This window comes from Rhea pennata, chromosome 12 (genome assembly GCF_028389875.1).
Source record: "Rhea pennata isolate bPtePen1 chromosome 12, bPtePen1.pri, whole genome shotgun sequence".
Classification (NCBI taxonomy): Eukaryota; Metazoa; Chordata; class Aves; order Rheiformes; family Rheidae; genus Rhea; species Rhea pennata.
Window position 1 is genome coordinate 15,305,756 of NC_084674.1, and position 27,093 is coordinate 15,332,848.

At 34.7% G+C, this 27,093-nt stretch overlaps 1 protein-coding gene across 1 annotated transcript in view; it reads left to right on the plus strand.

Moving 5' to 3' along the window:
- ERC2 (ELKS/RAB6-interacting/CAST family member 2) overlaps window positions 1-11,714 on the plus strand; it is a 368,050-nt gene extending 356,336 nt beyond the window's left edge. The window contains exons 18-19 of the mRNA XM_062585913.1: window positions 10,753-10,887; window positions 11,670-11,714. Of these exons, the coding sequence (XP_062441897.1) occupies window positions 10,753-10,887; window positions 11,670-11,714 (180 nt within the window). The remainder of the gene's footprint in view (window positions 1-10,752; window positions 10,888-11,669) is intronic.
- The last annotated feature ends 15,379 nt before the right edge of the window (window positions 11,715-27,093 follow it).

Below are 27,093 nucleotides of genomic sequence, written 5' to 3' on the forward strand. Positions count from 1 at the left end.
CAAAATATATCCAAACAGATCCAAATCTGTGACAAGGTCCACATTAGAAACTGCTTTCCAACCATTCTGTCTCTCAGTCTTAAATGGGTAAATTGTTCCTGTCTTGTTTGCTTCCAGGCAGATAAATAGATGAGCTAGTTTGCTTTTTGTCTTTTCTCCTACCATCTCATTCCTTTTTCTACTCCATTCAGGCTTCTTTTAGTCTGAAACTGTCTCCTTTCTATATCACATTGGTTTACTTCTACCTTATGACATACTCTGAGATACCTTCAAAGCAATAATTAACCATAAAAAAAGATAACATGCAAACCTTTCCGGGTGCCACTTTTTGTAACTAATTATTTCAGACTGATTTCAGTCTTTAACTGGCCTTTTTGAGGTTTTGCATGATAATTTGGAATTCATTTCAGATATGGTATATGACAAAATTTCTCTGTCCTGCAGCATAGCAGCACAGTGGCCAGGGCACTTAATTTGACGAGCATTTGCTGCTGTCTGTGCCCTGGGAGACAACTTGGAAACCACTCACTATCGTTTCCTAGTCCCTGTTCTCCATACTGTGATTATGCGGAAGCGGGGACAAAGCGGTGTTCTGATTATATGTATGTCACAGATGATGAGAATTTTTCATGCTAAATATCATGTGAATTAAATTTAGATATGGATGAGAATAAGGAAAAAAATAATATTTTTTTAGCATGAAAACATTATTGAGTTCTTTGCTTTGTGTGCAGCAGTCATAGATTCAGGTCAAAAAAGAGAGTTAAAAGTGCGGAGTAGCCAGACTTTTCTCCAGTAGGCTATCATGCATGCATTTAGTCTGCATGCATCCTGTCTCTCACACTTTCCAAGACAAGTCATATACTATATCAGGAAAGGAAAAACATGCTTATTAGCTCATTTGGAATTTTAATAGGGGAAAAAATTAATTGTGTTCTGCAATGGAGGGGTGGAAACAAAGCAGCAAAACCCATGTTAAAATAGCTAAGGGTAAGAATATAAGGATACACTGCATTACAGGGATGTTATAAAAAGAAAATGCATAATTAAAGCACTCAGTAAAACATAACTCTACCCCATAGTGATGCATTCCAATACCCATACGTTTATGATTATGATAATTATTTAGCATCTGGAGTTTCTAGTTAGTTACCATATTGTAATGTTTTTGTTGTTTTTTGGTTACTGATGTGTGCTTGCAAACTTATATTCTTCATAACTTAAGTTTTTGTATTGGAATTTTCTTGGTGTCTAAAAACTCACTGCATTGGCAACCCTAAAAAAACCCTCTGAATTGAATGTTATATATTTCTAATGATTGAAGACATGTGATAAAAATCTTAAAACTCTTTTCAAATATTTATTTTAAAGGCACCAGAGTGGAGTGAAGTATATAGTGCATTAGCCTTTGATATTCAGCTCTCTCATTTGCTTTGAGGGATGTTTTGCCAATACAAGATCAGCATGAAAGAAGTGGACTTCAGCTAGCCCGTCTGCAATAAGAACAATTTTATAAGTATTCTAGAGTTTGTGTTGCTTTATGCTAAGTCAGGCTGCTTCTAATAGCATAATCCTAGCAACATAATGCTAATTATTTACAAAATATATATATATACATATATATATATATTAAATACGTGTATATATACACACACATTTTGTCTCTTTCTCTCTCTCTAAGTAAAAATCAAGAGTTTTTAAGATTTACACCTATAGACCTGCACCCAGAAAGTCAGTATATCACACTCTGCATCTCATGATACCTTTCAGTGGGTTTCTTAGGCCTAATTTTGAGGCATTTAAAACAATTAGGTTGTCTGGACATCAATCTTGTTAATTTGAATAAACTTTTTGTTTATAAATCTCACAGTCAACTAGATTTGGCATTATAACCCTATATGGAAAAGTTATTATGCATTTTGTTAAAAGATTTGCCATGTTAGAATTCAAAACATGATTAAGTCCACGGCACAACATTCATATTCCAGTAATTAACAGATCTCTTAACCTGTGGAAGATTGACACAAGTCCTTCTTGCAAAACAATATTCAAAGGATATATTTTAAGGATTTGCCTTATTGCATCATGTTTTGATTCAAGAAGGATGCTAACAATAAAAGGAATTGAGAGCATTCTCAAGATCAATTTTTTTTAAGAAATCTTTTTGGAATTATCTTTTTTTGCTTCAGCTACGTAATTGGTGAACTAGCGCTCAAAAATCTAAATATCTCAAGAAACTGAATCAAAAGAAACTTGAACTGAAACTTTCCAATAATATGCCTCTGAAATCTCTTTTTTTTTAGATGGCAAATTAAGCTTAGTATTTTGCTTAGTAACAAATCACTTATGCAGGACACATGCATCTCTGGGTATGCTCAAGATGCTAAAAGAGGTTGGAACTAAATGGCAGTGATGTTGAACATATTTTCCAGATGCTGCAAAGCTGGAATTTGAACTCATCATTTTTGATCTCAGAAATGTCTAAAGATGATCAGACAACAGGGATGAAATAAGTAAAAACTTGCTGAATAAAAAAAAAAGAAAGTAGACATGATCAAGTGTTAGAAATACAGGATGTCCATGGAATTCAATTTTAATCATAATTTTCAGTGTCTCCTGTGGCCTCTTTGTTTTTCTTAGAAGTCACCGTAGTGTTCGCTTAGAAACACAGCAGTTACTTCTGAAATGCCTTTCGTTGCTATACCTCAAGACTGTCTTTCTCTGTTAGACAAGTGTATCAGTCTACATTTTGGAATATATTTTGGATTCTTTAATGAAAGAATTATACTGTTTTCATAAAGTCTTCAGGTCATGCAAACTGTTACAATCTTTTAAGAAATTATCAGTAACAAACATGATTTGGTGAACTTTTAAGGTATTTGAGGCCAGGTGCAGAATTTGTTGTCCAGTATTTAATTAAATGTAACTTGTCAAATAACAAATCGGCTATAACAGTAAATGTCTGTGTTGTGCAGCAGCAGGGATGATTAGAAATTTTTAACTCATCTTGAAATGATAGCAGTTTTCAATGAATATGCAAAAATATTGTTCAGACATGAAAACTTGATTTAGTTAGGAGCCAGCAAGTACTGAACCAACTTATTTAGCAAACATTTCGTTATCCCTTATCTAATGAAATTCAGGCCTGAAGCAGTGGCTGTGTCCTGGAAAACCAATTGCAGTTGCATATGCTTTCAGGAAATTCAGGTTAATGCTGTTAAATTTATGCAACGTCTGGATAAACTTCATGAATTACATACTCTAAAATACATGATTTTTTAGATCTTTACCTTGTCGTTTTCAAAGTTAAGAGGTGTTTTATTTGTGTTTTCTAAAATGGTTTTCTTAAAGAAAAAGAGCTCAAATTACATTAGTAAAAATCAGTAAGACTAGAAGTAAGCATTTGCCACATGATGATCTCTTAAGTACTTTGTGCAAGTATTACCATGCTTATTTTCAAACAGTGAGATTGCAAGGAAAAGAGGTGCTGTGTTGTTGAAGATCACAAGAGGCCATTGCAGAATCAAAGCTAGAATGTGATCTCTAGCTTTTAAATTCCTTGCTTTAGTAAGTAGACAGACCAAAGGATCTCACAGGCTTCTGGGATAGCTCATAGGCCCTGTATCTGCTCCTTACCATATTATACAGGGAAAAATCCTACCCTATTGAAAGTGAATATTCTAGAAATGTTTCAAATTCCATTTAGTGAAGAAAGATGGGGAAGAAAATCCAAAGGAAAGTAATAGCGATTGAATGGTATTACACCTTTATCCCGGAGCAACAAATCTTACTATTTTTCCTCATTTGAACCTCATTCATGGGAGTTTCGTTGTTAACTTGATCCAGATGACAGATCAAAGCATAGTTCCCTCTTGCCACCTTGCTAAAATATTTTTTAAAAGACAGTTTTAATATTATAGTTTTACAGGTACAGATTGCTGTTAAGCTATCAAGTCTGTTACCAGTCAATCAAAGACTTTCATTTCACTTCAGTAGATCCTGACTTGAACCCTACAGAATTTTAGGGGGACAAGAAATATCTGTCAGTTTTCTTACAGGGGTTGATCATAAATTGTTTGGTAAGTGGGTTAGAAATTCAGTTGCACATACCATTCCTGACCTTGACTGCTTAGCAAATGGTAATATTGGATGATCAAAGATAATAGTTTCAAGCCCTAAAGGTGAATATACCTATGTACCTAGATTTAAGCTGCTTTTAATTCCTCCATCATTCCTTTATTTCAAAATGGATGCAGCATTCATTGAATGTAATCAACAAATTTAAAGCAAAAAAAAAAAAAAAAAAAAAAAAAAGAGGAAACTTTTCAGGCTAAGGCTATGTGCTGTCTGTGGGAGACACAGTTAATGAACTGTTGTATTTTACAGGTTAGGCCTTTTCTCTATACTAGTATAAATCCAAATTAAAACTCACTTTTCAGATTTGTGCCTGGTGCTCACCAGGCATGTTCAAAAGTCATCAATATGATGATTTTGCTATCAGAGCTCTGAATACATTTATTCTGGGAAAACCTGTTTTCAGCAAAACTGTGTCAAGAATAATGAAATTCTCAGTTATAAAAATGAGTTTTGTATGAATGTATGATATGTTCAGCTAATAATTTTAATAAAGGAAAATAATATTAACCTATAAATATACCATAACTACAGTTCACTCTATTATATGACATGACAGCATGCAATGACAATAAGCATTTTGAGCTTAGGACCACAAAAGCTTTTCAATATAAAATCTTACCACTGCCATTTTAGAGAGAACTAAAACAAGGTGAAGGTTCCAAAACAAGTTATTGGTGGACTCAAGCAGATAAACCACAAATTTTAATTTCCTGCTTTAATCATTCATCATATGCTGGAAAGTGACTAGGGCAAAAATAACAGAATTTCCTATTCACTTTCTTTTGGTATCAAAAGTAAAGTAAATGTATTCCAACCTGTTAGAGCTACCAATTCAACCTGGGATGCTAAATTCAAGCTAAATTCTTTCTAGTTTGTGCTAAGAATATAACAACAAAGAATTCTACTGTTGGTGTATGAGGTGGAATACAATGCACTTCCACTGGCGGAGGAAAGGGGAAAAAGAGAAGGGAGAGGTTGGGCAAGCTCTGCCTTGAGAAGATGCTTGGCTCAAACCAAATGCTCGTTGTGAATCAGATGGGTCACCTGCGCTGTGCTGTCCCCTGCTGCAACTCCATGTGCCGTAGTCACCCTTCTCATTTCAGAAAATCCTGCCTTTGCAAGCATTTATTTTTTTTCTAAAACTAAAGCAGTATTTTAATATGCTGGACTATGTAAGTATTAATTAATTAGTTAACTTATTAGCTAAAACCTGTCTTCAAAGGAAGATAGTAGAGATGGGAATTCCTTAGGCTCTAATTTGGTGCAACATAATTCTTTACTACTAATTGCAGTGTGAATATAAACTACGGAGAGCTTTTCCACTGGGAAGATATGTGCATTCTGTCCTGGAGTGTGAGTTTTATTGCTGAAACGCCTGGTTTCTTAAATAGCAGCTCAAGAATGTTAATCACAGGAAAACAGTTTTATTGACAGAACGAAACCTGAAACCCTATGATTTGCTGCTTGTAGAGGCTTCTTCATATCTCTCAAGTGGACAAGGGGTTCATTCTTGTTTTAGAAATGTTACTGTAGAAGAATGAACTCCACTGTAGGAAATTGGTGGACATGAATTTACGAGATTTGGTTATATGTAGTACTCACAGGACAATCATGTTGAAAAAAATTATTACTGAAGGAAGGATGGACGGTCATTATAAATGGAAACAGGCAGTGAAGAGATTAAAACCACTACAATTTTGCAAATACAAATTCTGCAAAATTCTGTATTTGAAATTAGCAATTGATACAGAGGCTTCAGGAAGTTGTACAGTAGTGTCACCAATAGTTTGATGTGAATCAATGGATTTGTAATTATGACTCAAATACTTGTAAGAAAATGTGTATGATTTCTTACTTTTCAGAATAGTCAAGATTTTAAATGGAGGTACAACTGGACATTTCACAGATTTTTAGTCCTAAAGATGCCAATTTGTAGGCTTAATGCAGGCTAGAGTATCTATCCAAATACTTCTTCATCAAGCCTATATCTTCTGTTTCAGCTCTAATATGCCTATGAAAAGATTATCATTTTGAATTAAGGAGTTCTGTTGTTGAAAATACTGGAAGAAAGTAAATGAATCTTTTAAATCTGCAAAACATAGGTACTTTAATAAAGAATTGCATAACTTTGCTTTAGATAATCTTCTGTTAGGGAGATAGGGCAGACTTTCTCTCATTTTGGGGGGAGAAAATGCATCGTGGTTTTTGCTTTTAAGTTTTCTCATTTGAGTTATATGTGGGATGGAAGGCCTTTCTTAATCAGGAGGTGGGTAGAGATGTTGTTTGGGTGCGCAGAGGTTATACATCAGACAGACACGCTCGGCCTAGGGTAGCTGATCCTCCAGCTGCTTGATCCTTTGAAATGTTGCACTGAAGAGTTTGTAGGGATTTGACAAGGTTACACTAGAGTGTGAATTAGGAGGTTGTTATTTAAATGGAAGAGATCCACCTGCAGATATCCATATTAGTATCTGAGTCATAAAGGGCGATGGGGGTGAATGCTTTACTGTGAGGAAGGTATATTTTTGGCCATTGTCAAGGCAGAAATAGTTAACTATTTGAGAATGTGTCCGGAATGGAGGAGAGGAAGTAGCAGCCAACTTAATTGCTAATTCCTCCTTAAGCTGCTGCTACGATTTATTCTGTAGGGAATACTTTTACCTAATAAACTGGAACTGAAAATTAATTTAGGGGAAGCTCCAGAATAAACATGGAAAAGACTAGAACCTTAATGTGTGCCTCAGGAAGATGTCTATCCTTGACACAGTCTTTGAATTGGGAGTGGTTCTCACTCAGATCTCATTTGAAGTGAGTTAAATTGTGAGCAACACATTGGCAGGGGGAAAGTTGGTATCAGTGCTCTAATTTAATTTCATCTTCTACTAAAAATAAATACTAGTTTTTGACTTCTGTGACAACTGGTCATTGAGATTAGCTATTGAGAGGAACATATGAATAAATTTTTGAACTGTATAAAATAACTGTTTGAGATGTGGGATAAGTCTCAGAGAGTAACAGATGATGCAGATTACATATGACATAGTTTAAATACATGTACAAATACCACTGCAATTTTTGTGAATTGCATATTTTAATGCTGAGATTCCAGATCATCCTGAAAAGTCATATTGAATAATCTATTGTGGTTGCAAAAGTGATGTGAGCAAAGTTCTAGTATGATCTTGAATATGAAATTTTCAAGTATGTTGAAGACATTGTGGGAAATGAGAGCATTGCCAAGTCTGTAGGTGATACTATTCCCTCACAGTCAGTACTGAACCAATGTCCTCCTGTGTTGATAGGGGACCCTGACTGGTAGGAGTTACTGTCTCCCTGATAAGCCATGGTTCTAAAACATATGGTCCATAAAAACCTGTGTGTGTATGTAAGTGTAGGGGTGTGAAGCCCTGGGGTCCTGGTCAAGTTCCAGTCTAGTTAATTAATTTCTTCCTCAAATAAAAATATACCTGTTTTTTCAAAGCCTGCTAAACAGTAAAAGACTTAGCAAGTGAAGCAGACAGGAATAACATTAGAGATTTTTGTTTAGAAGGACCTGGAAAAGATTGTGTTGTTCTTTCACTTAATTTCCTAGATGTCTTTACTTTTGTTATTCTCCAGAAATCCCCCTGCTCATCCTCCAAAATATATATGAAATATTTTAAAGTTTGAAATTGTGCCATGTTTTGTACTTTTAGAGTCAAAGCTAAGCATACCTGAAAAATACAGTTCACTGTAGAAGTATAACACACTTTATCAGTAGCTAAAGACAAACTACCTCAAAATAGTATCAGTTATCATATGATGAGCTAACAAATCAAAATAAAATGCTTTTGTTAAAAATGTATATTCTGTAAAAACAAAAAGAAAGAAAAAAAAAAGAAAAGCTTCATTTTAAGAGATGAGTGAGTCATGAAAGAGTCATGTAAATGACGTTTAGATGTTTTGATGATAATACGAACTGAAAAAAATTCTCATTTCACATTTCTTTTATATTTTGCTTCCAGAACAGACAAACTAAAGGAAGCCCACTACAGCATTAACAGTTTCTTTGTGCACATTTTACTGCAATCTGGCATCCAAAAGGAAGAAACATTAGAAGTGGTTTATTTATATTTCAGCACCAAATTAGAAAGATGACATCATTCATTTACAGTTCTTATCCCATGACACGTCTAATCCCCAACACCTCATTACAGGGGACACTTTTAGGATTGCATATATCATCTTGTTTAACTTTTGCATTCTTTTATGGAATGCAGTTGAAAGGTAGGAAATTTAAGGCTGTTCATTGATAAGAAAATAAACTAATAAAATCTTAGGAGCTTCCCCAAAGAGGCAGGGTATTACGGTGTTTACAGTAAGTAGGTTATTATTTGTCTATTAATTCTCCATCTTTTTCACTCTCGTGTTCTAAAGGCCTTCGTCTTTGCGTCTACAGGCAAGCAGAGTATCTATGATTCAGATAGATTTGGTCTTTTGGTAAGATCAGTAGAAGTTCATACCTAAGTAAAAACAACCGTATGCTTCCATCCTCTTATTCCAGATGGAGAAAATGGAATGGTCCCAATTGTGCAGAAAACAATGCTGAAAAATATGAAATGATACCATCCAGTGACAGGGGAGTTTTGTTCCAGGTAGTCTGCCACTTGCGCCTGGAGGGCGTCTCTTCTGTAACGCACTGCAAAGACACTCTTTTGGTGTTATAAAGATTCCCAGGAAGAGTCTGAGGGTGGCTAACGCATGTGCACATCCTATCTGTGCATTTGCCTCTGTCTTATTATTGTGGATGCCTTAAGGGCACTTCCCTCCCCCTCCCCCCCCCCCCTCCCCCCCCGAGGACCTGAGTGTAGGTACCTCCCTGTAAAAACAGTTTTCTATCCTCCCCCTAATGGTCATCTTGTGAATTGCTCGAGGAGCATTGTGACTTTTTAATTAATTGCTAATAAGACCCATAAGTATTTCCTGTGATCATTGTGATTCATAGTTTTTCTCCATAAGGTTTTGTTATACTTTAGCATGAAAAAATAATCCGATTTTTTTTCAAACCTCTTTTCTACTTTAGCAGAATTCATTAAAATCAGAGAATTTAGTGGTTGTTTTAATTTTTATATTTACCACTAAGATATATTTACCAATAAAACTTTTCTAACAGAGTTTCAAGCATATGCTTGTTCTCTTAGCAAACTCCATTTACAATAATCCAGGAAGTAAATTCACTGCAAACTAGATACCAGACCCTAGGTATCTCATGGACATTACCAGTTGGAAGCCAGTTAAACCTGTTAGTGTAGGAACATTTCCAAGCTAATGATTCCTCTTTAAATTCATCTGTTTATGTTGCTCCTATAGGACTGATTAATTTGGGCAAAGTCCTGGGCTAATGTGTCTAGACAGCTTCTCCACTGGAGCTAGCTTGTGTCCTGCCAGCTTGGAGCATAGGTAGAACAAAACTTTAGCTTTTTGCAGTTGATTTCAGTCTCTTACCATTAGCATCGCAACAACTGTCTCTGTGCAAAGCAGTCCTGTTTGTGCTTAACCTACTTAAAAAATGTTTACATAGAGAGTTGGTACAAAGTACATAATGCGCCTTTGGAGCAATCTTTCTCCTGTAGAAAAGCCTTCTCAGAGCTCAGATGAATTTTTTTTAGAATTAAATGGATTTGGACTGCTGTCTTTCCTCCAGACATGATATTAATTGTATATGCCTCTGATTCTTCAAATTTTGGAAGAGACCTTTCAGAGTTGATTGCATTTTCTTCTGGTGTTTGTCTGTGCAAAACTAAGTAAAAGTTGATCACTGGATAAGACGTTTACCTAAGACAGCCTTCAGTGCTATGGACAGAAAAAATAAATACCACATCCGATGGTATTAGGCAATTAGGTAGCAAGATATTTTTGGTATTATGAGCCAGATTTGGATTATTCTAGTCCACATATTTCATGGTATGAAATAATTGTAATGGTGATAAAAGGCAGTTATGTATTTTGTTACCTCATAGTGATATAGATTTTATTATCTGTACAAGGTAGCAGCTGAAGTGTTGATCTTCTTGTTTTCAAAATCTGTATCTAATACTTAACTTTCATTCAGTAGCATATGTCAAGTCCCATAACGACTTATTTATCTAAGTGCCTGGATTGCAGCTTTTAGTGCATTTAGAAACTTTTAGCATTATTGTTAACATGCCTCAGTAGCTGCCTGTAAATGTTTGCAGTGTAATTTATATTTGTTTTAATGAAAATTTGCAAGTTAATTAGTAAGACATAATAATAGACTGGAAAAAATAGGAATCTATGTTCTAAAATAGTAAATTTAGAAAAACTGAATGTCGTCTTTGATATCCTTCAAATACAATATCCTTGATCATATCCTTTTCTGACTTCTTTGTGCAATTGTATGCGTGAAAACTGAGATAGAAGATACATTCACATACTTTGTTATCTTTTTCTATTTCTGTTTCCTTTTCTTTGTGAGCCAGTAGTTCTGACTTCTATTGTTAGATCTTTGCAGCTATCAAAAAAAAGAGCTAAGAATGAGCTAAGATCTTACCAAACGTTACAAGATTAATATAGTCCAGCATGTAATTGAATTGTTTCACTTTCAAACTTACACAGACACAAAACAGAATGAAACTGATGGCAGATAATTATGATGATGATCATCACCACTACCACCACCACCACCATCACCACCACCACCGATCTCCTGGGAGGCCACAACACTCCAACCACAGACCCTCTCCAGACCAGGTCAGTCACCTCTTTTCTCACCTTCAGCCTTACACTTTTAGTATCCTGATATTTCAAAATAAAATAAATATTTCAAAGTAATAACAAGCAGTATAAGTGATATGTTCTTTGAACTGAAATGAATAGTTTTGGTATTTATTTCCATCCCTTGAAGAATAAACCTTTTGTCTTTTTGTCTGTCATGTTCTTCCCTATCTTTTTGCTATTTTTAACTTTCGCAGCTATTTTCTGCATTTCATGAATTATCTTTTAAAATAGAAAATTAGTAAAAAGTGTCTTATTTGGAATGATTTCAAAAATATACAGTTTTTGGAGTAATGTTTGTTTATTTAAATATAAAGTAAATGTATTAGTTATTAGTATCTAGAAACAGCAACATTACAGCATTTGCCTTTGGCAACTTGTATGCTTCTTATTCTAAACTGCTTGTGAAAATACGTTCGTGTAGAAGCTATTAAATAAACAGTAGAGGTTAAAATCTATAGTGGTAAGTTTTTAACTAGCAAATTCCAGAGATATAGTTTAAAATGGTTAGCCATTTGGGATTCTTCTTCATACAGAAGTTTGCATTTGAGACACTTAGAAGAGTCTTACGATTTTCAAAGTGAAAAATAAAATTCAAATTGATTAAAACAAGTTTATAGTCACACAGTTTTAAATTGATAATATTTACACTGTATGTATTTGGAATTAGGAGCTTATGCTATGGTTTATTAGCATTCCAGTACTTTGTCTAGTGGAATATTTTAATGTGTTCTTTCAGACAATATTGCTGTCAATAGGCAGAAGATTTCTCTGTGTCTAGTGTGTGTCCTCAGTATTTCTGATTGATAGCCATCTGGGTAAAGCAGACACCTTGACCAAAAATTTTATTGTTCTGATATGTTTGAAGCAGGTGTCTTTCCAAACAAAAATGCTAGACTTCTTATTTTTTAACGGTTTAAAATCAGATCCAACAATACGATAGAATCTGCTTTAATTACATGCATTTAAGTTATTGTATTGAAAATACATTTTTTTCTATTACTAAGAATATAAAATTAAACACAATTGTATCTTTGTCTTTATGAGGATTTCTGATAAACACCTTTAATACTGATCTGCTGTTGCTAAGAATATTGATAAATATTTGGGTTTTAAATCGCCTATTTATGTTCCTACATTTTAGCTTAAAGTATTATTTACAGGTTGTATTTATACTGTGAGACTGTTAAGGACTTCAGACTTCTGCCAGTTGCAGAAACTTCCTTGTTGCCTTCTGTTCTCTAGCTCTCTTTTTCACCCTGTTTCTTTCCCCTTTCATTAAACAAAAAAATGTTATCCTGATGAAATGGAGATGTTTTAAAAAATAGAGCTGGAAGACCAGGATGGCAACGACAGCAGAAGTTTTCCAACTTTCTTTCTTCTTCATTTTGTCATTCTAATGAGTTGTGAAGTACATTGTGCTTTTGAAGAAAGCAGCTTTAAGAGCTGCATGATGAGTTTAGCTTTTGCCTTCTGGTTATTTGAGAGGGCTTATTAACCATGATCACGTTGGTTTCCAAATAGGCTAAATTGATTTAGGTTTTATTTGGCTCTTTCAAATAAGAAAATATCCTCTTGTTTCTAATTAAGTTGGATATTTGCCTTTTCTTGCAACAGCCAAATTTTGCGAGGTGGACAAGTGCCATATTCAGAGAGTGCTTTTCTGAATCATGACATATTTCGCCGTCAGTTAAGTCTAGTTGCTATCCTCACCTTATCGCTACCAGGGAAGAATTGGTAGAGTTTCTGTGGCTACATGCTCTTCTAGCTCAAATTGGCAGTGTTTTCTCTGCAGTGTTTCAGTTCCACACCAATCTTACAGTTATGTTTCGATAATGTAGTCTACAAGAGATTTGACACTAATGATACTATTGGTTTATAGGTTGCATAATATGATTGCAAGTAAAAAAACAGAAGTTACATAGGTTGTATATACCCTAAAGTATATGTCTTTGTTCTCTAAAAGTATTTAACACTGAAGATAGTTTTTATTTCCACGTTTTTTTCTGAAGAATTATATATATATATATGTATATAAACATACCAAAACACATGAAAATAGTATTTCAAATTCTAGTAGCAATCTGAACTCTTCCTTTAAATCTTGTTTTTTTTGGAATCTTTTTTTTGTTACAGTAAAAAAAAAATGTGTATGTGTACTTGCATGCATGAGTGTGTATATGTATGTATATTTTAAATACATCACCACAGAAAATATGATTAAAAGAAGCTAGGTCCTAGTACAAGTGATATTTCAAGAAACGAGCATCTGTTTTCTTTCAGAAAAGAAGAGAGACTAGACTAGAAAAGAAGGAAAAGACTATTTTCTTTTTATTCTTTCAAAAGATAGAGAAAGGTGTTAAAGACTTTCTGTCTTTGTTGCAGTTGTGTTTCTGATTAATAGGGATACATTAGCTAGGATTATAAAAGAAGGTAAATTAATGTAAGAAGAATCATGAAATAAGAAAGGTTTCAGTTTTGTACAGGGAATGGAATGAGAAAAACAGAATGAAGGCAAGAGATGTAAAAAAGCTGATGCCAACTGCCTCTTTTCTACCAATGCCCAGACACTGATTTCAACCTGTTCAGGGAACCTGCATTTGTAAAGAAAATTATAGGGACAAGACAATGCAAGAGAGCTAATGAAGGAAGCTCTTTTTAAGTCACAGTAACAGGTTATTCAAGTAATAGGACAGATGAGTAGCATAATGAGAGTCTGTATCAAAACCTTCAGGAATTTGAAGAATTAAAAATATTATATTAATGATGAAAATTGGCACATGCTTAAAGATGGAGGTAGTCAGATGTAAAAAAAAATGATATAAAAGATAGATAGAGACACAATCAGGAAATGCCAATATGCAAAGTGAATTATAACTAGCAAAAGAATGACAGACAGCAAGAAAAGGAACAATAAGTGTAAGGAAAAATACTTACTTCCTGGAAAAGAGCAGTTGTGTAAGTTTATGTATAGTGGGCCTTTTAAATTGTAGTATTAATTTTTTTTTAAAAAAAGATTATTAGTAATTTATATATTTAATAAAGAACAGGGTGGATGTTTCAAACCAGAAGAAATAAGGGATTAAAGAATGCATAAATAAAATAGATGGATTCAGGTTGAGAGAAGCTGATGAAGTTCACTGTAGAATACATACAATATTAGCCAAAGTAGTTTCTGAACTATTTATGATTATATGGAACAACTATAATGTAGGGTGTAGGAGGCCCTTCGAGACTGAAGAGACTGAACAAAGGCAAACGTGGTTCTCATCTTTAAAAATGAGATTTCTGGGGATTTAAGGATCACTTTATTTTAGAGCCCTGGAAAAAAATCTAGAATAAATTATTAATCAATCAATCAATAAAAATCTAATAGTCTTCTAACTGTTGATTGTCAGTACTGGGATGTCAGATTGTATGACATTGTCTGTCTGTGTGTCTACCTCAGAGTATATCAGATCACTTTATACTTGTTTCACCCTTATCCTCTTTTCCTAATCATCCGCTGGTGGTTCCTATCATAGACCAGATGAGCTATTCTTATGGTACATTCTTGAAGATATAATTTATCACTGTGCACTCACTTTATTCTTGCACTCTTTCCTACATGACAGGTTTTGGCCACTCTCTGAAACAGGATGCTGGTCTAGATGGCCCTTACATAGCCATTCTATATTTAGTCAGTCTGTATTTGTCAAGGATAAATCACGCCAAGCAAATCTAATTTCCTTTGATAGGGTAACTGGCTTTGTGGCTAAAGAGGAAAGTGGTAACTGTGAAATACTTTGAAATCATTAGGCCTTTGACATTGCTCCATGTTACATTTATAGTAAGTAGGAGAATAATATATATTACAATGATATAAGCCGTAACAATAAATAATCTCATTTTAATTGAATTGAACTGAGGTTCCACAGAGGCCTGGTCTTTATTCATTTCTGTAGAATATATATATTTTTAATTATTTCAGTGTTGAAATAGAAAGGATATGAATATTGCTATTAATGAACCAAGCTGCATGAAGCATATATATTTTTAATTATTTCAGTGTTGAAATAGAAAGGATATGAATATTGCTGATAACAAACCAAGCTGCATGAAGCTGCAGGCAAAGCAGGAGCAGATAGACTGAGCTATAAATTGCTCCAGTCTCAATAAACAAGAGAAATGGTCTAAAATCAGTAATCACTTTCAGTTAAGTGATTCAGTAAAGACAAGACTGTTTAGAAGGGAGAAGTCACATGTGTTGATGAAGCAACAGCATGGAAAAAGAGAACCTGGACTGCAGTCTATGGTCACGATGGAATACCATCATCATGAAGTAGATCTGATTCTGGGATGTAATACTGGAAAAGAAGCAGAAAGTAATTATTCTAGTCTTCCGGGCACTGGTGAGACCTCATCTGGAAAGCTGTTCTGAGCACCATGCTGTAAGATAGACAGACAAATTGGAAAAGGACAAAAGGAGAACAAGAATGGTAGGAGTACTAGAGAACATGACCTATGAGGAAGGCTTAAAGAACTGGCTTTGTTTAGTCTAGAAAGTGCTAAGGGGGAGACTTAAGTCTTCTAATGTGTAAAATGTTGTTATAAAGAAGACGATGATCAATTGTGTTCCAGTGCCCAGCAGATAAAGACTAGGAGTGGTGCATTTAATTTATACCAAGAATAATTAGGTTAGGTATTAAAAAACCCAACTTTTTAACTATGAATGTAATGAATTTGTAAGTGGAAAGAAGCAAGGACGTTCTCTTCTACTGATGTAATAGAAGCTCCTTTCTTGGAGATTTTTAAGAAAAGGTTAGCTTTATTTCATCTTGTGTTGGTACCTTGGGTTTGGACTAGGAGTTCTCTTGAACAACTTCCATACCTGAATTTCACTGACTCTGTAAACAATGGATTAACTCAGCAAATGCTTAATTGCAGAGCAAGCAAATAGGAGATCCATAGGAAAATCCTTGCTGAAATAATCTGAGAACAACACGGCAATGATAACCATGAGTGAACTCTATTCATTGCCTGTGCTTACATTTTTCAGTTATGAGTATTTTTTTACTGTCTGTGCTGTGTTATTTTCCATTCAATACAACACTTCTTCTACAGCAGTTTGATTGCCATATAGTTTTATTATGCAAACTTATATTTCCCATTCACAATACTGTATTACACACAAAATTCTAGATATGTGGTTTTGGGAACCATGATCCAACACACTGCTAGTGGTGTGAAACCACAGAATAAATTGAGAAAAAAATAAACTTGTAAATCATCAGAGATCATTTTATATGGCCAGCAGGTTTAGCTCAGTTGTTAAAGCGTGGTGCTGCTAATGCCAAGGTCATGGGTTCAATTCCCATATGCGCTATGCTGAGGGTTGGACTAGATGACCTCCAGAAGTCCCTTCCAACCTTACCATTCTATGATTTGGGGGTCAAACTTAGCTCAGTTGGTTAGAGTGTGGTGCTAATAGTGCCAAGGTTGTGAGTTTAATCCCCGTATGGGCCACTTGTTTCCCTGCTGCCCAGGGGGGTTGGACTAGATGATCTCCAGAGGTCCCTTCCAACCTTACTGATTCTGTGATTCTAAGAAGGGGGGGAAAAAAAGGTTTATATTATAACATAAATACCATTGAATTTAGTGGAAGCTAGGGACTGTTTTTTAGAAACTAGGGATTTTTTTTAAAAGTTTTCTCAGAAATCCTGTTGAAAAACAGAACATTAATTATTTGAACATTAATTTTGAAACATTTCTCATTTCCATTGATCTTTTTTCTAATTTTCATTGCTACATTTAAATAAAGAAATATATATATATCATATATTGCTGTAAAATGTGTGTATGTGTATTTGAATACATATACGTAAGGAAGAATAAGACATTTTCCACTTACTGTTGTGAAGCACTGTACATACGCTTCTGTGCTTGTATAGCCCCTATAAAGAGGATGGTGTCCCACCAGTCCTTTGGAAGAAAAATATATGCCTACCCTACTGGAAATATGCATTCTTCTTATTTGGTACTGTTTGTTCAGGTATTGTCATTTTGTGTTAATAATCATGGGGTTTTTTTATAACTGTTACTTGATATCACATCCTGCTATGGACAGCATATAGCAGTGCAAGTCTAGAAGTAGCGAGGGACAGGATCTGTGAGTCCTCTTGAAGAAATCAGTCGTGCACCTTTTTTCAGATGTAATAGATGTAATATACTTTTTCTCTTTTCTGTAATTAGATCTTCTAACTGCTTCTAGCGAATAAAGCTTCCAGGCATTTCTTGCATTTGTCCCCTCTCTTTTTGCTCTGCTGTTTAGCGAAGAGTTATAGGTAGGTGGCCTTTTTGTCCCTGTATTTCTGGATCTCCACTCTGGGGAAGATGTAAGAAAACTTCATGAGCAGTAGTAAGACTAACTCTCTGCCCATACCCATGTCCATATTACAGTGAGTCATGATGTGTTCCCTAGTCAAGTTGGTGCATCAGATTTTTATTTGATAAGCAAATTTCTGGGAATTAAGTGCTGCCAACACATTGCAATAATAGCTACTTTTACTTATCTTTAAAAAATTTAGGAAAAAAAAAGATAATTTTGCAGCCTTGTACTAAAATCTTTAATTTATTCTCTTCAGTCTTGGCTTAAGAGCTGGCAATTGCTTTTAAATTCCACGTGGGAACATTTTGGCAGTGTGTGTCCTGGAGTGTGAGTGTAATGGTCCTAGCATGAAAAGGAGCTTTATAAGCATTCTGTACTAGGTTTGGTTTTTCAAGGGTTTGTAATATTCAGGCGCTTGTAGTGCAGTGTAGTAATCTAATCTGGATCACTGGATCCAAGATCTGTCTAGAACAAAAAACCACTACTTAGATAAATTTGAACTTCTAGATTTAGAAGCTGTCCTGCCCCACAGTCCAGGGCACAGCCTGCCAAAGCCACTTTCCATCTCCGTCTCTCACCTCTGTACACGTACCTTTTTTTGGCCAACTCATTTGTTCTTGGCCCTGGTTGCTAATCACCTTAGTAGGACCTTCACTTTTCTTATTTGTACTGAAAACGTCTCGGAGGAAGTGCCTGCTATTTGACTGTGTGCTTTTGAAGTAAACTGCTGTTACTGTTGAAAGTTGATAGGAAACAGTGCATTCCCGTTCCTTGCCAAAAGCACCTTACTGCACTGCAGTCCTTTTGTCTTTCTTTTCTTGTAGTTATGATATCATAACAGGCCTATAAATTATTGTGCAGTAGGGAATTCTGCCTTGTAACCACAAGGCTGGTCAAATTGAGACATTTTATTCCTTTTGGTTTTCTAATCTCTGAAGTCTTTCTGTCTCTCCAAATTTGTATTCTATTCTGAGTTACAGGTTGATAGACCATGGTTTCTAGTCATCCATATTCACTTACAGTTAATTTTCCTGGGCGTTTTATGTTTGAAAAGCCTCGTGCCTCATGTTAACTTACAAAGGAAGCAACTATTATTCCGTTCACATTGCAGCTAAGGGAGGGGCCAACCTTATGTCAGGGAGAGGTGGAATAAAACACAGGCTTCAAAGTGGCAGACTGAATTCCACCTATCATGTGTTTGAGAGGAAATGTTGTTACAGGATCTCCATCTAAGGTAGGAGTATTGACCTATGAATCACTGCTATCTCTAAATTAGTCCTGGCAGCTATGACAGATCTCCACCTATGGAATCATCTCTACATAACAAACAGCATTTTGCTATAACCAAGGACTCTCTTGTTAAAATTCGTGAGATCTTTGCTATGTGATCTGAAGCTTCCAAATTCAAGTGTTGCTTATGCACTATGTGATAAAAAGTGTTCTTTACCATTTAAATTAGAGATGACATCTCTATATAAAAAAGGAACTTAAAGGAAACCATATGGATGATCTGTGACAGGTATGTGTCTAGGATACAGTTAAGTTAATTTGAAGACATTCTTAGTAGGAAGTTATACTATATATGCGTATGGAAGACCTTGGTTCTATGTCCATACAGTGGAAAATTGAAGGTATAACATCCAAAGAAAGTTCATACTTCAAGATTTTATAGCCAATACTGGTGATTATAAGAGCTATCAAATCTTCTTGCTGCCCACAGTTCTGGAAATTTTTAAAGATGAAATTTCAGGTGTTTCCCTTGTCATAAGAGTTTCCTGAATTCCTTAGCTGTAGTTGATTTAAAGTTGTGTGCCATGGTCATCCAGACTGCAAATATATTTTAATTTTGTTTTATGATGAAAGATGATATTCTTATATTTTTTCTAAAAGTCAATATCCTCTTAATAAGTGTTGTAGGGCTTCTCATAAGATTGTAGGAGCTGGCTGCTTTCCAGAAAGTTGGCCCTATTCGTAGAAGCTGTAATTGAGGATGGAATGTCACATGGTATTGTAAGCATCTAGCATCTCCTTTTATATCTTTTACTCCAGCCTGGCTTCATCGAGATTTTGTTCCTATACAAAACATTTTTGATGCTTTCTACAAGATGATCATCTTTAGAAGTTCTTTATCATAAACTCACCATCAAGTTTTTGTTACTCTGAAATCTCAACATAGAGGCCAAAAAGGTAGTTCAGTGTTCCTGAACTACCCTTCTATCAGAAGAGAAGTCCCCCTTATGAAGATGCTGGTGGAGCAACATGTATAGATGAAGTTTGCCTTAAATGCTACAAAAGAAAGTTAACCTGCTTTAGAAGAAATGTCTAGCTGATGGCTGTCTTAGTTTTAAATCTGTGCAGTTTTATGAAGTGTTTTAAAAGTATGCCAGTAAATTCATTAATTTGAGAAAAGAGATATATGTAGTGAAGCATAAAACCTGACAGCAAGCTATTATAAAGTAGGAGTATGCCGTTAAAAATCAACTTTTTGAGGAAGATCACGTGCTCTCAGAAAGAGTAAAGTGGTGACTAGGCTTGGCAACAAGTCTCTGTTCATCAGCTGGAACTCTAAAATGTTTTTAGAGTTGCTGAAAGAAGATACATGAACAACTCTGAACAGCTCAGAAGGGATTTTGTTTGAGGTAGACGACTTTGAAATCAGAGCCACAAGATAGCTGAACAGTGATTATTTTGTCAGTGTCTGAATCCTGATCTGGAAATCACTGTATTGATCATACATAATTCTAGGGAAAAAGGAGTGAATGTCACAATGTGTGTTTTGGCCGCCCTGGCTATTATCACAAAGCATTAAATTCTGAGATAATACTGGACAACTGCCAACCTCAAACTTCTGAATAGGTTTGAAATTTTGAAACTAGGATTTGTCTTAAAAAAAATACAAACTCTAGTTTAAAAGGAGGAAAAACAAGATAAAACAAATAATTTTGGCTTATTGAAATAAACATAATCATTTGTAGAATTCTTCAAATTCCTTTAGACTCGGAATAGAAAGTTTAATCTTAGCATAGGTTGGTAACTGGGAAAATGCAGTATCATGTTTGAGCATTTAATTTTCTGCAATCAGCATTAAAACTTTGTTTTGGTTGTTCAGGAAAGAAGAAACAAAAATAAGGGAAAAAATCCAAAGCACCAGTGACATTTTATTATATAAAAGAAGTGAAGTGATATAACTTTCTAATGCAGTAAGTTAGAATTATTGACTCCCTCTCTGACCCAGATTTCGTTTAATATTCTGTATGTTTCTTTATCCTGTGTGTTTACACGTTATATTTGGGCAGGTGTGAGCTTGCTCCTGTCTGATCACTAAATGTATGTGAACTTGTTCTGCCGGTGTCTCAAGCTGCAAGGAAGCACGCAATTGCATTAGCACAGTGCTGAGCCTGCACTAAGCTCATGGAGTCACATGGATTTATTTTATTTAGGAATTTGGGTAGGGCAAGATTTGCTTGTTGCTACATTCAGAATAAATAATCTCAAGCATATCTACTGTAAATAATTAGAATTGCATGGAATTAATTAGTGCTTTGAGATCTCAGGAGCGCAGTGCAAATTAGTCAGCTAAATACTTTCACATTTTAAAATATTTCTTCTAATTTTTCATGTTTGCTGTGCATATTCTCCCTCTGAAACAAGGAACATTGTTCAGACTTCTTGAACTGAATGCAATAAAATCATACTTGTACCATGGTCACAATTAAAAAGTCAATTTTCTTATTAAATTGTATGCAGTTATCACGATTATTGTTTATTCTAAACATGCTACTGAATGACAAATGCTTCCCTTTTAATGAGGTTATAATTTCTGATTGAGCATTTCCCTGAAGCCAGTAAGTTTTATCGTACGTGTATTTCAACAGATACAGAGAATTATTTGTGCCTTTGACATCTGTGAAGGTGTTAGTACCTACTTTAAGCTAAAAAGAAGACTGAAGTCATCTTTCACACAAGCTTTGCCCAGATTTTGAGGATAATATGATTGGTTTCAAACCTGAACTTTGTTGTAGATTATATTGTATCTGTAACAGAACAAATCAAAACCTTAGCCTAAAGAGCCCTAAATCTTGGTAATGTTCTACTCTGTGCTTGAATTTCTCATTCCAGGTGATTCTAGGTCTTGATTTTGATATACTGCAGTTTCACAGTTCCTAGACAGTGTGCTCCAGACAAGTTTTTTATGCTAAAAGCCAGTAGACGTATTTAATATTTATTAATACTCTTGCTATTCCTATGTCTTAATTGTAATTTTATTATAGCCATATGAATTTTCATAAACCTTTTAATTATATTAAATTTGTAATTTGACTAAGAGATCAGCTAGACTGGAACTGTAGTAAAAGTAATAAGTAGAACATAGATTTTGCTGTCTATGATAGCTCCAGGAGATGGATTTTGTATATTGAAAAGTTATACCTCTCCTTTGCTTACAGAAATGAATTTATTTTATGTTTTGAGGTTTAATGAATGTGATATAAATGTATACATACTGCTCAGTGTGTATATTTATATATATCTATATTTATATGTTAGCTTTGCAGTCTTTTCCACATATGGAAGAATTTTTTGAGATCATGTTTAGCTATAGAAACCTCTCCCCCTCACTTCCCCTGAATGTGCGCGTTAGAATATACAACACTTATATAGAGGTTTACATTTATCTTATATTTCTTACTAGAAAAATTAGCTGCCACCATCATAGTCTAAAATGGGTCTTTAGACCAGCTGAATGAGCCAAAAATGCATTTCTGGGAGACAGTAACTTGATAACAAAAGTTGCATATCTGGGGCTTTTAAAGTTGGTTACTTAAGTGAGATAACATGTCACAGGCTTTCACTACAAAGGGGACTATAAATTTTTGCATTGCAAATCTGATTTCACGGACCAGTTCTTGTAAGGGGCATTGGGTTTCCGCTTCATCTAGTGATAAAGCTTTAAAATGCATGAGTATCTGAAGAAACATCTTATTCATGTTAATGTTAGTCTGGGCATTGTAAAGCAAGTGGTCAAAACAATCCTTTCCCCCTTATTATTGGTATTTTATGTTTGTCTGTTACCTAACTATATAGAAATAGGATAAATGGTGAGATATGTTTATAATAATTTTCATAAGTGGATGTTGCTTGGTTAGTTGTGATTTTCTTCTGTTATGGATAGGTTTGCAAGTAGTCCTGTGACATAAATCCATAATGCTGAAACAATTTTTGAGAGCTATTCAACTTTCTAAACGTGCAAGAGAAGCATGAAATAAAGACCTTCTAAAGCTCTCTGCACAAAGCCTAGAATGAATCCAGGGTGACTCTTTCTCCTTTTCCAGTTACTGGATTAATTCTTCAGATCATTCAGGCACAAAACACTTATGCAGTCAATTGTTCTGTGTATGGAGAGCTTCTGAGATCAGGTCCCCAGCTATATTTGCTCTTGTGTGTTTCCTATAAATGCAGCCGTAAATAAAAAGTCTCTCTAAGCTATAAAAGAATCTGCTTTTAGGATAAGTTCTTGAATTGAAAGAAATGTCATTAGCAGGCAGACTTCTGTGTCACAAGTGGAAATTAATATCTGTAAATGTAATTGTTTGCTGTAAGCAGGACAGTTTCACAGTCCAGAGCCAGTAGTTACATGTTTAATGAACCATTAGTAGCCACAGATAATAAGGAGAGTAAAGTAAATCAGTCATCAGAAAGTTAGTTCAAGAGATGAGCAGTTATCACTAGATTTATTTAACCGAAGTTAAGACATTAATTCTTAGCATGCCGGCACATGAAAGGGAAATGTGATGAGCCTTGTCAGGCAGGGCCTTCTACTGTGGGAAGAGAGCCAGAAAAGCTTAACCCATCAGGTTTTACTGTTGCCTGTGTTGTGAAAGCTTTTACTTAAAAGGAGGTTAGGATTTTATAATTATTTTATTTAAAGAACGGATTTTGTGAAAATGCTTGCATGCCGTTAATGGGGGGAACCTATGTGCAGTACTTTAGCTTTGTGAAAGTATTTGCTGTCAGTTTTCTGAGTCAAGCTAGTTTACACATTTGGTACAAATTTCACATTTGGTAGTGTTGATAATATACCAGTGGGCCTCATAGTAATGATGAATTTTGCAGTCTATAAGTGAATCTACACGAGTGTTTTAGTTCTGATAGAATGCATGTTTGAAGCCAATTTCCTGATAATTCACACTTACTCCACTGTGAGTCACATCCGGAAACAGTGTTGGAGTCTGCACAACTTTGCTGAACAGAAAGATGCATTGCAGAGTATCACCCCACACTGTCAAAATGCTAATGGGAATTCAGTTTCTAGAGTCAGATCAGAATTAATTCAGAGTATGCCCCCAAAACTGCAACCAGAGTTGCTGCTCCTCAGTACGGGCTGTATTACTCTACAGAGCTGTTATTACTGCAGTGCACTGCTAAATATAACCTATTACAAGTCTGCATTCAGCAGTAATCAAAACTATGCAGAGCAGTTATGAATAGGCTTATAATTTACTGACATGTGATGTATTAACAATTTTTAGACATACTTAATCATGTAGACCATGATTAAAGTTGTCTTTTGTTTCTAGCCTGTAGTGTGATGTAGCTCATTTATCTCAGTGCCGCTGTCCCAGATTTACTACCAAAGCTCAGGAACCTTAAAGAACTGAAGGCTAGAAAACAGTACTGCAAAACTTGTACTAAGAAAAACTTTAATATTAAAATACAAGGCATCTTTATACAAGCTTTCTACATCTTTATACAGTGTTTTCTAAGCACTACTCTAAGTTCCTGATTTTGCTACTTTGAAGCCAGCTGAGTTTTTGACATTAGGTTTAGTGGCAATTGGATCAGAACTGTAAACTGTATTTAGTAGTGTCAAATATTTATTTTGAAGATATTGAGCACTATTAGTAAATATGGTAAGAAATAGCCTAGCAAGAAAATAGAACTAACAAAAAGCTGAGGTAAAAATCAAGGAATTAATAGTTTATAAATACCCCATGCCCAACGGCTTTGATAAAACTTGAGATAATACCGCTATACCGTATCTATGGGCATGCCAAATTAAAGACTTGGAAGTCAGTCCATAAATACCTACCATTCAATATCTTAACTGTTTTGAATTTGTAGTAATTTTCTGATAATTCAGTTGATTTTTCTGGAATTTGTTTTTTCACCTTCTTTCATGTCTGTAATTCAGATTTTGTCATGTAATTTCTGTCATTTAAATGCTATTCTTGACCACACAAACCAATGAAAGATCCAAGTTTAAAAAGCAGTTAATGTACACAAACATTAATCAAAAATTGTTTGATTATGGTTTATTGTTTGAAAGAGCCATAGATTAATGATTCTCTAGGATACACACTGATATGAAAGACTAAGCATTCTGCTGGAAGCCTCTGATCCAATATTAATAAATGATAAGGCGTAACTGCAGCTTTTATTTTACTTCACACTGTGTCAAAAATGTAAAAATAGGTAACAAACTTAATTTGTCTCAGAACATCAGTGAAGAATTTTTTACTGTCCTACATTACCTGCTTGCACTGAGGTACCAAACCTTAGCTTCTTGACTGAATAGTTTCTGAGTTAAAACAGTGAAAGCTACAGTCCTGATTCATAAGGGCCAGTGCTTTTGAGTAGTTGTTCATAAAGAAAAATATGCAAGATCTACAACACAAACTTATGATGTGCACTGTTAAATATCTTCTCCTCAGTAGAGTAACAGACGGCAGAATGACTAAAATAGCAGGGAGTCTCAGCTGTTAATTTTGGTCCAATCCACTTGAAAGAAGTAGTGCAGACTTGAAAACAATCTGTGTGCATAATGAGACTAGCCAAAGATCACAAGTTCTTTTAATATTCCCTGAAGATCTTGCATCTGTACATTCTGGCTTCTACTAACTTAAGAAGTGTCAACATTTATAATGAATTTAAAAATAAAATAATGGTTCTATGGTTTCATCCTATTTCTTTAATGAAATTGAGGCCAGTAGATCACCTAGCATCAAGAAGTGTCATAATTAACTATTACGAACATTGATGTATTATATAATAGAGCACATAATTATAAAAGGCTGGGTGTTTTTGATAGGGATGCTGAGTTGGTGAGCTCTGCTTATGCCAGTGTAAATGATAAAATGCTACTTATCTTCTATAAAGAATCAGGATATGGAATTGAAAATGAAGATAAGAACAAGTTTTCTGGGGTAGATGTTTTTTAAGTCAAATGTTACGTAGAAAAAAGTTTTTAAAATAAGACAATGTATTGAGACTGGCTTTCAGGTTCTTTTTTTTATAATTATTTCTCTAGTCCTATTTGTCCTTTTAAATTCAGTATCGTGCTAAATGTTCATTTCCACCATGACCTGTAAAGCATCTTTTAGCATCACTGATTTCAGATACAGTCTCCTGTCTTTTAAGTTTGCCATATTTTCAAATGATGACACCCAACTGGTGATTGCTGTCATAAATGTGTGCAACTGATAACATTTGTTCGACTGATCTGAAATAAGTTCACTTTTCCAAGCAGACTGTGTCAGACTTCATATTTTCTTCTGGATCCCAGGAATATAGAATAAGTTTGAGATAAGAATAGGTTTCTGCAGGTCCCCTTCCTTCTGCAGCAATAACTATTCTTTGAACTACCTCAGCTAATTATTTCAATGCATTGCATATAAGCAATATTGATTTTATATAGAACAAATTTCGCTGACAGTATGCAACGCAGGACCAAGTCAACTGCCTTACAAAATTCTCAGCGTATTGTTTCCGAGCACTTACCTTATCAAAAGGACTCTCTATCTAATAAAAAAGACAGCAAGTAATTTTGACAGGACCAATATTCCATAAAGTTATGCTGATTGACATTAACAGGGCTCCAGTTTTTAATTTATTGCTTATTGTATAGCAGGATCAGTGTCAAACTATGTAGTCTGTAATTTCCCGTAATACTTTTTAAAAATATTTGACAATATTTGATTTTTCAAGATTTCTAGAACTCTGCCAAAAAAAGAGAGTGCACAAATGAATGAAATAAAAATGAGTATCTGTCTTTTTAAGGAATTATAATACACTAAACAGCAGAACAGCTGTATGTCATTAGAAAGAATCGTTTGGAAACATACAGAGTTCCCCACTTTGTTGATTTCTGCTGTTTTTAAAGATATCACCAAAGATTAACCTAATGTGTTCTGTTAGTGAAATAGGATCAAACTACTCAGTGGAAATGAAATCCTTCAGTCTTTCTTCAACCTTTACCCAGGCAAAACTCTTGTCAGCTTCAAAGTCAATTCAATTAAAATTAGCAGGCCTGAGTAAAAGTAACTCCTGTAGAAGTCTGTGGGAAGGACTCATATTTTCAGTGAGACAAATCCAGCTCATTGGAAGTTTTGCAGAATCTTTGTTTCAAAAAGAAATACGAATATGCAGGCCTTACAGTTTGCTTTCTGTTGGGGCTGCGCAGACCTTATAACTAAGCCCTGTTCCAAGTTAACCGTAAAAAAATTTACCCACATTTCTTCTGCGTTAAATGATAGCTAAGTTTATAGTGGACTGCCAGATTTCTTTACTTAATTCAGCAACATGCAAGACATCTATCTTAACATCTGGTTTTTAATAACACTTGACATCTGGGAGCTCTTTTTATTCCTAGAATGGACTAGAACAGTAGTGATACTGGCAGTGTATATTTTCAGGCTAAAATTCCTGTCTATTTCAATCATAATTAATTACCACTCATTTTATTTAGTTTTTAGATTCAATTAAGTGCTAGCAGTATGTTACACCAGGTAACTTTCAAAGTTTTGAAACTATAGAATGTC